The sequence below is a fragment of the Mus musculus genome, chromosome 19 (assembly GCF_000001635.26).
Source record: "Mus musculus strain C57BL/6J chromosome 19, GRCm38.p6 C57BL/6J".
Taxonomy (NCBI): Eukaryota; Metazoa; Chordata; class Mammalia; order Rodentia; family Muridae; genus Mus; species Mus musculus.
Genome location: NC_000085.6, coordinates 11984168 through 11996647, shown reverse-complemented (window position 1 = coordinate 11996647; position 12480 = coordinate 11984168). Strand labels below are relative to the sequence as shown.

At 43.1% G+C, this 12480-nt stretch overlaps 1 protein-coding gene across 2 annotated transcripts in view; it reads right to left on the bottom strand.

Annotated features, from left to right (window-relative positions):
* Window positions 1-2533: 2533 nt before the first annotated feature.
* Window positions 2534-12480, bottom strand: part of Osbp (oxysterol binding protein) — a 28271-nt gene continuing 18324 nt past the window's right edge. The window contains exons 9-14 of one of the 2 annotated variants that reach the window (NM_001033174.1): window positions 12136-12256; window positions 8196-8299; window positions 7348-7443; window positions 5866-6047; window positions 4833-5053; window positions 2534-4748 (exon numbers count right to left, since the gene is read on the bottom strand). In NM_001033174.1, coding sequence (NP_001028346.1) covers window positions 4606-4748; window positions 4833-5053; window positions 5866-6047; window positions 7348-7443; window positions 8196-8299; window positions 12136-12256 — 867 coding nt within the window. In that variant the 3' untranslated portion in view covers window positions 2534-4605. The remainder of the gene's footprint in view (window positions 4749-4832; window positions 5054-5865; window positions 6048-7347; window positions 7444-8195; window positions 8300-12135; window positions 12257-12480) is intronic. The other variant, XM_006527439.4, reaches the window with a different exon arrangement.

The window sequence follows — 12480 nt, the reverse complement described above, 5'->3', positions numbered from 1 at the left end:
TGGCAAACACCTTTAGTCCCAGCACGTGAGGCAGAGGCAAAAGGATCTCTGAGTTTGAGGCCATTCTGGTCTCCATAGAGAACTCTAGGATAGTCAGGGCTACACATGGAGACCCGGTCTCAAACAAACAAAAGCTAGTCTAGGTATAGAAATAAAAATAGCTTAGCAGGAAAGAAAAATGCACTCCCAAAAATGGTAATGGGCTAGTGAGCTGAGCAAAGGCCCCCTCCCATCTTCCCACCCCCACAAGGCTGGTGGTGAATGCCTTGACTTTAATCTAGCAATACATGGAGCCACTGCTCCATGGAGGATGCTTGTCTGGACCTTGCTCTTCTCTCTGTGCAATCACCCTTGCATCACCCTTTCCCCGATGCCTACTTAGCTTTGCAATCACAGCTCTTCTAGTTCCCAGACTCCTGACATGCCTCCATTCACTTTCTCCCAGCTCCCTACAGGCCACAGTGCCTCACACCACCTGTCAAACTTGATTGTAATTGGCTGCTTACTTAATCTCTTTTCTGCTATTTGTATTCCAAATCAGTTAGATATCAGGCTCAGGTAAATGCTTAATGACTGAGGTTGAGTGAATGAAACAAAGAAAATGTTCCAGCCATATTCTAGAATGAACTTGTGTTTAGTAACTCTAAAATCACCTGGTCAAGCTCATAGGTCATGACCTCTACAGGCTATTTATGGAGGGTTCTACTTAATTGATCACAGTGCTGGGTGTCAAATCCCAGGCCGTGTACACACTCAGTGGCATTCTGGACCCACAGCCCTGGAGCTCTTTAGGATCTGTCCTTTGAAGACCCCTCATGTGACCACTCAGCTCCTTTCCTGATGGAACAATGACCAAAGCAGCTGTGATTTGTAAGGGTGGTGGGACTATGGTTTACAACAGGAGCTTCAGAAACTACACAAGGCTCAGAATGCTTCCAGTGGGGAAAGAAGGGTGGACAAGTGTGTTTCATACTGGTTTTGGCAGGGTCTCATGAGACCCAAGCTGGCCTCACATTCACTATGTTGCCAACAATGACCTTGGACTATCCTTTCCTCTCCATGTCCCCATGGCTAGGATTCACTGGGGTTCACCTGGAGGTTCTGAATTTTGTTCCATAAATGTACATCTATAATGAACCAAATCTGAAGATTTTCTGTGCCACTCTTTGAGACTTTGTTTTACTGACCCTATAGTGGAAATCCTTGAAGTATATGGCTGATGAGCAAGTTTGTTGAATGTGTGTATGTGATTGCTTTTTATAAATGAAGGAGAAGCAGCTAGGTCATCATGCTGGAGACTGTACTGTCGGCAAAAAGCCGATAGAAACATGCCTCCTTCAAGATCTGGCGAATGTTGTAGAGTAAGGACCACGGCCTTTGCATAGTGCATAGTCCTCCTGGGAGAACTTGGGAATACTGGGGTATAAAGTCCAGCAGTGTTGTGGTACAAGCAGTGCTCCGGTAGGTACACTTTCTTGCTTGAGGTCACTGATACTGCTTGACATGCCACAGATTGAGAGTTCTGGAAGGCTCTGTCCTTATTCCTTTTCAACTGTAGGGAACAGTGGCTGGCTGTCTTCCACCTCACTGTCATCTCTTCTTGCCCCACAGGTCGGAAAACTGCTGCTTTTCAACTCTGTGGAAATGAAGGCTGGGGAATTCAAACAGAATGGTAAATGCCAAACTCACTCCTATTTGCCTAAGACAGCATGGTGAACCATCTGTGGTGAAAGCCTGTATTTCCCTAAGTTTTGGACTTTGAAGGTCTCTGAATGTATTGATTTGAAATTTTGCTGAGTCATAATGGTGAATCATGTTGGATCCTGACCCTCAGGATCCACATTCCAGGTCATGTCATGTTATTAGATCAGAGAGGGATCATTAAACATTGTTGCTGTTTGACTGACCCTAATGTTGGAATTAAACTGATGGTGCTTGAGGTCTAACAGGACTGTCAGGAATGCCTCAAACCTACTGCTCTGCTTTTCACCTTGCCAGCAAACAAAATAACAAAACTTTACAAAATTTAACTTCCAATCTTGTAGTAATAATCGGGTGGTTTCCCCAAACCTGGTACAAAAACAATCTCTGATAACAGCTTATTTTGTTGACTTGAGATCTGAAAACTCCAGTCTTTGGGGCAGAGCTTTAAAAGAAAGGAAGGGCACTAGCCATCCAGGCCTGTGAAGACAGTCAAGCACTTTAGCAGCAGGATGTGACACACAGCCTGGAACAATGGTGAAGAACTGGACTATAGGAGCTTGAGTGATGGCTTAGCCATTAAGAGCACTTGCTGCTCTGCAAGAGACCCTCAGTTTGGTTCCCAGACCCACATGTTGACTCACCTTTCCACACAGTCATCTGGCTGCTGTGGCCACCAGGCATGCACACAGTACACATACACACTACTCTCAGGCCAAACACTCATATACATAAAATAAAGTTCCCACACAGAGCAAATCATCACTGGCCAGGTCTCCCTCTGTCCACCACTATTTCCTGACTATTAGGAGTAGAAGCAAATCAGACAATATAGCTTTTTAAAAATTATTTAATTTAGTAGTTTTTTTTTTTTGAAAAAAAGCAATAAGGCAAAAAAACTGAAAATATATATATAGTCTTATTTTGCTTTCATGTGACTTTATTCCATCTTCAGGACTTCTAAGCTTCTTCCATTAGCAGGGATCTGGGAATCAAGCTAGAAATGTAGTGCAGATAGAGGGAAAGGGGAAAGCACAGAGGTTCCTTGGGAAATTTCCATTCTATCCAAAGCCTCCGAGACGGCGCCCATTTTATGGGCCTCCCTGGAGTAACCCCTTGTGCTGGGGAAGCCTTCTTAGGAGGAAATTCCCTAGTGCTCAATCTTTGATCATTTTATCTAAGGAAGGAGAGTCAGTGGGAACGGACTGAAAATACTAATTTACCCAGTAAAATCCAATTTCCCTGGAGGGATAGCTTCCTCTGGAATGGTTATTTTCCCCAAGGACCCACACTGGCTGAGGCTCAACAGTTAAGGAACAAAAACAAAAACACTAACAAAAAGTACACAAGGAAGGCACCTCAATTTATGACCCTCAACCAAGGGTGGGTTGCACAAGGGCTACATTTCTGAACAGGAAACTAGAACTAATAAAGAAAAAGGGAGGGTGCCAGTGCCAGCAGGAGCAGCTCCCACAGAGCACGAGCGCTCTTAGCTCTCATCCTTGGAAGGAAACGTTTTTGGGATTTAGCCTGAGCTGGGACATAAGGAAGCTAGAAATCACCCTCTTGACTTTCTACCCGTACGCCTCCTAGGGAAGGAAACTGAGGCAGGAAAAAGACCAGGACTTCCTTTCCAAGAGCCACGTGTGATCGGCAAAGCCGAGCTGAGGCAGCCGCAGGGTAGGCACAAAAACCTTCCTCCTTGTCCCTGCTCAGCAACTGCCACACATGACCCTGCTTGGGGTTGCAATGTCCCTCAAACATGGAAAGCAGAGGCACCAACCCATATTAACGCGCACTTGAGAGAGTCCCAGGGAGACAGGTGATATAAAAAAACCAAGATTCTTCATGGGAAAGGGGGAAAAAATTAGATTTTCTCTACATATATATATATATATATATAATATACAGATGATTTAACACATTATTTCAGAAGTGGCTCCATTCTACTGGGACTTTCAAGATGAAAACATTTGTTGCAGAGGAACTTCTCTAAGATTCTGAAGTATACAGAATGGGTCAGGCAATGTTTTGCTCCAGACTGTGGCACAAACTCAAAATGGTACTGTGCCAGGAAACAGAAGCCAGAAAGGCAACGAAAGACGGATGAGGAGGGACTGGGAAGGTACAAGTGGCTAGCAGTCTTCTCCCACCCTGCCTGTGTTTGCAGAGGTTCTCCACCTGAGGGAGTCCATAAAACCCCTTTATGAGGAGCGTGTGACCCTCTTATCAACGACCAAGGAGGCCCCTGGTTGCTGTCAAAGTAGACAAAACCGCAGAGGGGAATTGTATGCAAGTGAAGATAAAATCTCCAAGAACATAATTCAATATTCAAGCCCTAGAGAACACTCTCTCCTGCAGATGCTCCAAAGCCTTAGTTATCTACACGCGACGACCTGTTACAGCAATCCCACGTGTGAGTACACTTCATACACTGAGACCTAGGCGTGATGCCTCTGCTGGGTAAATCTTATGTGTTTCTTTTTAAAGGAACTTTAAAATCAGTTCTTGCTCTGAACAGCACCAAAATGCTCCTGAATCCCAATCTTATGCAGATCTTGGCTGAGCAGGACACAGGTGAGGGTCAATGACATCATCTCAATGAGGCCGAGAGGGAAGCACACTTACTTGCCTTTGAGATGTAGAGGAACACTAACTTCCAGCCACTAAACCACTCCCTTACAAACATGGGCATCTACTACGTCGATTTCAGCGTCAATCAGCTAAGGCAACCAGCCAATCACCACCACGGGTGTCTGCTTCTGGTGATTGATTTGGAAAAAGTGATTGGTTAAGACAGACAAATTTGAGGAAAGCACTCGGTAAGAGTCCCAACTGCCAGCCTTCCCGCACATCCTCTGCCGTCTTCTCCGATCAGCCCTCTTCCTTTGAGTTACAGCTGCTTCAGAAAATATCTGGGCAAGAACCCCAGTCCTGCTTTTCCTTACATTCCCAGTACTCGCCACTATAAATATGGGTTAGCTCCCTGGTGACAGGGTCCTTCTTCCGCTCAAACCACAGTGCTTTATAGGGGTCATGTGGTGTGCCTACAAGGAAAGAGAATGAAAAGCAAGGTTAGAGCTGACACCCACCACACATCAAGAAATCCGAGCAGGGGACAGGCTTGTTACCATCTTCCGTGGCTTTCGCAGCTTCTGCTTCTCTCTTCTTCCTGGAAAGCCGCTGTTTCTCCTCCAGGCGCTGCTTCTCAGCATTTGCTTCATCCCAACGCCCGTTTTCCATGAGTCTCTGGTCGGGCCGCAGCCGGCTGTCCGTGGGAGCAGTGCCACCTTCCCAGGCATTGAGAGTGAGGGCAAGCTCTGAGAAGTAGTACATGTTCTCTGCATTCTTCCTGAGGACAGCAGCACACAGGAAAGGCAGCTCACAGCCTGAACCAACCCAAAGGGGCGAGCGAGCAACGGCTCAGAGCACCGCCCTGCATCTAAGTGGCCAACAGTGGAAACTCTAAAGCCTTATCAGGCAATCCCCAAAAAGAGAGCTCAATGCTCCCACTGCCACCCTTCTCCAGCGCCCTTTCAAACAACAGATGCCTGCAGCAGCTGCACTCAGAGTCATCTCCACTCATCAGGAAGAGCGAGCTCTAGAGCTGCTCACTCTGTTGCCTGGGCTTCTGTTTAGACCTCGGCCTGGGAAGGTCTGGCTACTTCTGGAGACGCAGTAAGTATATACGATGATGACCTGCACTTGTTTCCAAGCTCTGGGCTTTATCTCTAGGGTCTGTAGGGGAAATTGTTAGCCGGTGAAAAGCACCTTTCTCTCCAGTTGCTTTTGAAAAGCTCTGCTCTGAATTGAGAATGCTGGTGGTACCTGCCTGTAACCCAGTACTTGGAAGGTACGAGTAGAAGAATCAGATCAGCACTTCAAAGAGAGCCTCAGGTACACAGAGAGACCAGCCTGGACTATGTAAGACCCTGTCTCAACAATAGAACTTTAACTAAACTATAGGGATTCCTCTGATTCAGTGAAACTTTAGAAAGGAGAAATCTAATTTGGCATATGGTTGGTGAGATAGTCTTGGAACAGTCTCTTTCAAAGGTTCTCATCCCCCCGGTCATTCCCACAGGTAGCCATGAAGAATGCAGGCAGAATGCTGACGTACCATGCTAGAGTTAAAGGCAAAGGAAGCTGGGATGCCACACTCACGGTAATGGGTTCCTCTTCCACAGCATGACCCTGCTGTCTTCTGCTTCATGGCCTCTCTGCCGAGCATCACCCCCATTCTCCCCGGAGGCTGCCTGTACTTTGAAACAATCCATTTTCTCATCCCATGTCCCCAGGAGGGCAAAGTGAACTTTTCCTGATGGGTCTGTCACTTCACCTGTCACCTATAAGGATGGAGAACACAGCTTTAGAGCAGAGCGACACCGTGGGGTGGCTTACCTGACTAATCTAGAAAAAGTTCTAAAGTAATTACTGGTTAAATCCAGTTATCATAAACGTTATGGAGTTAGCCACACTTATTGCTACTCATTTTTAAATACTATTTGAAACAAGACCAATGAATTATGATCAAAGTTTTTTATTGCATAGGAATTTCTGATGTAAAGGATGTAAAAGCAGAAAAAAACACCTGACACTTAGAATTATTCTAGAAGTTACACAAGTTCACAAACACATCTGAATCTCCAACTACCCTTCACCTTTTCTTTTTTATTGCTCTATGTAGCCTTGGCTGTCCTGGAACTCACTCTGTAGACCAGGATGGCCTCAAACTCAGAGATCCTCCTGTCTCTACCTTGTGAGTGCTGGGATTAAAGGCATGCACCACCATGCCTGGCTAGTCTTCATTCCTACTTGAAATTCTGTGACATGAACCACCTGTGGTGGAGCACACATCTCTCCTCTGCATGTCAGAGGTCCTACTGTCTACACCTTCCTCTCCTCTCCGTTCCCACCTTCACTTTCCTACTTTGCTTGTCTTCATTTTTTTTTTTAAAGAATTATTTATTTTATGTATCTGAGTACATTGTTGCAGTCTTCAGATACACCAGAAAAGGGTGTAAGATATCATTACAGATGGTTGTGAGCCACCATGTGGTTGATGGGAATTGAACTCAGGACCTCTGGAAGAGCAGACAGTGCTCTTAACCACTGAGCCATCTCTCAGCCCTGCTTGTCTTTATTTTTAAAATAAATTTATTTATTTTTATTTAGGTAGGTATGTGTGCCGAGAGAGAGAGAGAAAGAGAGAAAGAGAGAACGAGCACCAGCCACATGTATCTAAGTGTCTTTGGAAGCCAGAAGTGAATATCAGATCCCCTGGAGTGAGTTACCAGCATCTGTGAAGTACCAGATATGGGTGCTGGGAATTCAGCTCAGATCCTCTGGCAGAACACTAGTGCTCTTAGCCACTGAGCCATCTCTCAGCCCTTGTGCTTCTCTTTCACTTCCTCATGGTCAGAAGAAAGTGGTTCAGTAATGTATCCGGTTCCTGTTCTAGTTCTCTCCTTTAAGTCTACTTTTTGGATCTGCGTACTAAGGACACATGACTTTCTACCCCTCTCTCTCTCTCTCTCTCTCTCTCTCTCTCTCTCTCCACACACACACACACACACACACACACACACACACACACGCGCGCGCATGCACATTAAATAAAAAAATTTACATTTCAACCTCTCTTACCTTTCTTGCTACATCCCGAGAGAAGTAGCTATAAGGAACAAATTTAAGATTACACTTGTCTCCTGTCTTGTGATTTACAATGTCAATCTCACCAGACTGTAAAGTGAGAAGAATCATGGGTTAGTTTTATGAAGACTGACCTGAGTTTTACATGAGCATTCCTTTTGTGTGTCACATGTTGGTAACATGGCTTGACCTGCACACTGAAATGCACACATAAACTACCTCCTGAACAAGTCCCTCACTGGGACCCTTCTAGAATTCCTTTGCTTACCACAATTACAGTTTCAAAGTTCTTCCTATAGATTTCATTTTTCTCTCCTTTCTACCTTTCAAAGATTCAGCTTAACTCCACATCTTCCATGAAGCCCTTTTCCAGAAGACAGTGTTCCCTCTTTTCTGAATGCAGTTAAACCAGTCTCACCTCAAAGCTAACACTTAATAGGAAAATCTCTCAGCATATCTCCTGTCCTTCGGTATTTTGTTACACTTTTCAACTTACACATGTCACATTTCTCCAATGTCTCAATAACTCCTGGAAAGTGTTCTCTGACTTTGCAACCCTAGTACTTAGGATTAAAAGCAATAAAAGCTGGGGCCATGTAGCTATGTCTTATGTCCTTTATATTGCCCAACAGAGTCCTACTCATCCTTGGTAGAAGTTATAATTTGATCATTCATAAATAATAATTTATAGTTAGAACTTTATGGAAGTAGGACTACTGCCCAAGAGACAAGCCTTAGGAGAGACTGGCGATCCAGTAAAAACAGTCTGGGACAAGTTCCTGTGTCCTAAATACAGCAAACATGCTCTGAACTTCAGAGGAACTTTGGGTACCTTTGCTCACCTGATCTATCCACAACTTGCCCACAATAATGTTGTGTACTGTTGTGGTAACTTTTTTCCAAGTGTAATGGTGCCCAGTTGAGTGGAAAATGCAGTGGATAGTACCTAGAAGCAAAAGTATACAGCAAGGTATCAGAAAAACACTATCATACACACTAGAAAGAAGACCGATGTCCTTCTATTAATATCTGTTACTTTAAAAAGAAAACAGCAAGTCAAAAAAAATTAAAGCACAACTTTCTTAATTTTTTATAAAAAGATTTATTTTATTTATATGAGTACACCTTAGCTGTCTTAAGACATACCAGAAGAGGAAATCTGATCCCATTACAGATGGTTGTGAGCCACCATGTGGTTGCTGGGATTTGAACTCAGAACGCCTGGAAGAGCAGTCAGTGCTCTTAACCGCTGAGCCATCTCTCCAGGCCCTTCTTAAATGTTTTAACTGTTGGGTTTACTTTTGCTTACTTGATTTTAAGTATATGAATAAAATATAACTAGATGATGTCAGGTAATAACAACTGATACATCTTAGCTAGGAACCTGTATTTTATAATACCAATTTCAAAATTAGAGAAAGAAGGCAAATGTGCCCCATCATCAGGAAACGAACACTGCACTGTGGAAGGAATGTGTATTTGCAGTCAAGACTGGTAATCAGCTGTCTGAGCACACAACCCACTACCTATGGGTCGTAACAGCAGGAGTGGGGAAGGAAGCAGCGATAAGGAAGCTTCAGGATTGGAACTAGACTACTGTGAGTTTAAAATGGAGTTGTGACAGTACTACAGTGGAAGAGATTTACAACATCAAAGGCAGGATTAGCTGAGCCTGGCGACTTATCTATGTAGACAAGATGGGTAAGAGAAGAGAAGATTTCAAATGCACCAAAGTATAGAAAACTAAAAAGAGGCCAAGAGTGGCCAAGAGTGCACACCTTTGATCCTAGCACTTGGGAGGCAGTAACAGATGAATCTCTGAGTTTGAGGTCAGCCTGGTCTACAGAGTGAGTTCCAGGACAGCCAGGGCTACACAGAGAAACCCTGAGGGCAAAAGCTTCAAGACATTAGATTAGTAATGACTTAGGAAATGACACCAAAAGTATAGGCAACAATAAAAACAAGGGGGAAAAAAAAAAGGACAAAATGGTCTTTTGGAAATTAAAAAGTTTGTACATCAAAGGGCAATACTATGGAGTAAAAAGGCAACTCACAGAATGAGAGAAAGTATTTGAAAATCCTATTTTTGATAAGAAAACGATACCCAGACCAAATATAAAACTCTCAAAACTCAACAAAACAACTCAATTTCACAACTAGCAACGGTGGCTAGGTGTGGTGGCACACAATTTTAATCCCAGCACTCAGGCGACAGAGGCAGGTGACAGAGGCAGGCGACAGAGGCAGGCGGAGCTCTGAGGGTTGGTCCTGGCTGAAGAGAGATACAGTGAGACTCTGTCTCAAAGAAACAAAGCAACAAGAACTGTCAAAGGGTCCACGCATGGTGGTGCTCACCTTTGTTCCTAGAACTCCAGAGGCAGTGCATCTCAGTACATCAGCCTTCCTGGCCGATGTTTTGAGATCCAGCCAGAGCTACATCTCAAAACAACAACAAAAATCCTAAAAACAATTGACAACAGACTTACACAGACCTCTCTAAAGCAAATCCACAAGTCATTAAAAAGCAGATGAAAACAAGCTCCACACCACTCTTACACCAAACGCACGCGAGACACGCGAGACACACTTAACAACAGCTAGGGTGGCTACCATTGAATGAATGAATCAACAATGGGGACATGGGATAACTGCAGCTTTGGCACTCTGCTGGGAGGATATAAAATGGTAGACTCTCACTGTAGAAAACAGTGTGGAAGTTCTCAAAACATTAAAAAGGGAATTACCATGTGACCCAGACCCAGAATTTTACTACTCTACTTCTCTATACACTCAAAAAAAAAAAAAAGGTGGGCTCTAAGATTTATACTCAGCTTCACAGAAGACTTTATGCAATAGTTAAAACATGGAAGCAACCTGTAATCATCAACAGGTGGCCATATAAAAAACCAAAAACAATAGCTGATGCATGTAATAGGAATAGTCAGCCTAAAAAGAGAAATTCTGACACTCAACACTAAAGAAAAGGACCCTGAAATGACAAATACTTTTAAGTCAAAGATCTGTCAAAATTATGCATCTGAGTCTGGAAGAAGGGCAAAATGAGCAGTTACTATTTAAATGGATAGAGAGTTTCAGTTGTACAAGTTGGATGGTTCATGGTGTTCACATACCATTATGAATGTAGTAAACAAAACTGAACTACACACTTAACATGTTTTAAATGTGTGTGTATTTACAATAAAATATTTGAGGAAAAAATGCAGAAGGCCAGGAGACAGCAGAATAGCAAGATGTTTGGAATAACAAGAAGACTCAGATGTTAAAAAGACTACCAAAGGAAGAATTGTATATCTAGTAACACTATCCTGAGTAAGCAAGGAGAACTTATGAGTCAGTCATTCTCAGATCAACAAAATTGAAAGAATCCATCTAAGACACTCTGAAAGGACACAAGTCAATAACTTCAATTCACACTAAGAAACTATAAGAGACCAGTAAAGCCAACTATGTATCAAAGATGGCAACCTTTTACCCTATAAAATTTGCATGAGTAAATAATATAAAGTTATGTGATGAAACTATAAAGTAAAAAAAATACAATTTTTAGGGATTGGAGAAATGGCTCAGTAGTTAAATGTTCTTCCAGAGGACCCAAGTTTGATTGCTAGCATGCATATCTGGTGGCTCACAACTGTCTATAACATCAGCTTCAGGGGATCTGACATCTCTGGCTTTTGTGGGAACTGCACTGAAAACACATGTATACAAACACACACACACACATTAAAAATAATAAAAATAAATCTTGACAAGGTTTATCTGTGTACAGTCCTGGATGTTCTGGAACTCACCTTGAGACCAAGGTGACCTTGAACTCACAGAAATCCGCCTGCCTCTATCTCCCTGAGTGCTGGGATTAAAGGTATGCACCATCACATCCAGAAAAAAAAAAAAAGACTTCGCACACACGCACAGACACACACGCACAGACACACAGACACACAGCGAAGGGAACGAGAACAGACTGCTGCTGTGCTTCCAACTCTACACATGAGGGTTCCTAATTCCAGGCTTCATCTTTTTGGTCTGATGCAAAAATAACTTATAAATAAATCCAATAAAATGAAGCTTCATCTTACCCAGGATTCAGTTATTACATTAATGACACACAACCCCTCATGCAGAGGAGAGAGGACCACAGGAGAAATACTAGCCAAGAAACCTAATCTTGTAATCCTTTTTTTTTTTTTTTTTTTTTTTAAAATGGGATTTTTTTTTAGTATTTATTTATTTATTTATTTATTTATTTATTATATTATATGTAATATACACTGTAGCTGTCCTGAGACACTCCAGAAGAGAGAGTCAGATCTCGTTACGGATGGTTGTGAGCCACCATGTGGTTGCTGGGATTTGAACTCCTGACCTTCGGAAGAGCAGTCGGGTGCTCTTACCCACTGAGCCATCTCACCAGCCCTAATCTTGTAATCCTAAATGTTCTACATACAGATAGAACCAGACTGCTAGAGTAATGTGGAAATATCATTAAAATAATTTTTTAAAGGCATGTTAGAATCTACATTCTAAGCTAGTACTTACAGACAAAAAGTAAATACACTAAAGAGACAAGGAATTTATGCAGGATGAGGTCTTAAAAGAGTGCCTGGCCTCCCAACTCCTAACTCTCTGTGTAGTTAAACGATTGCCCAGTGCTATCTAGTAATACGGGTGCTTGAATCAGAGTTCCCGTCTGACCCCTGAACCAGCGGCCTTCTCCATCATGTCAGAACACCTGTACTGGAACAAACATGGTGGCCTTACCAAGGGGCATAATGGAGAGGTATTTGCCTCGAAACTTGCTGGTGATTTTAATTTCCTGACGCAATGTCCAGCCATTTTTGGATTCAGCATGGTGCGCAGCAGCAGGGGGATGATGACTCACCTTTAAGAGATCAGGTGTGAGTTAACAAAGAAGAGTGGAGAAGAGTACGCTAGAGCCTGTTAGCTGGCGATAAACACCCAAGAGCCTCCCTTGATATTTTTACATCCACAACAGCAGGTGAGTAACAGGCTAGTGTACTGAACCCTGATGAAAAAGAAGACAGACTAGGCTGACTAGAGACTGGCTTCTCAAAAACTAGCCTGTGGTAAGAAGGGAAAATGTTA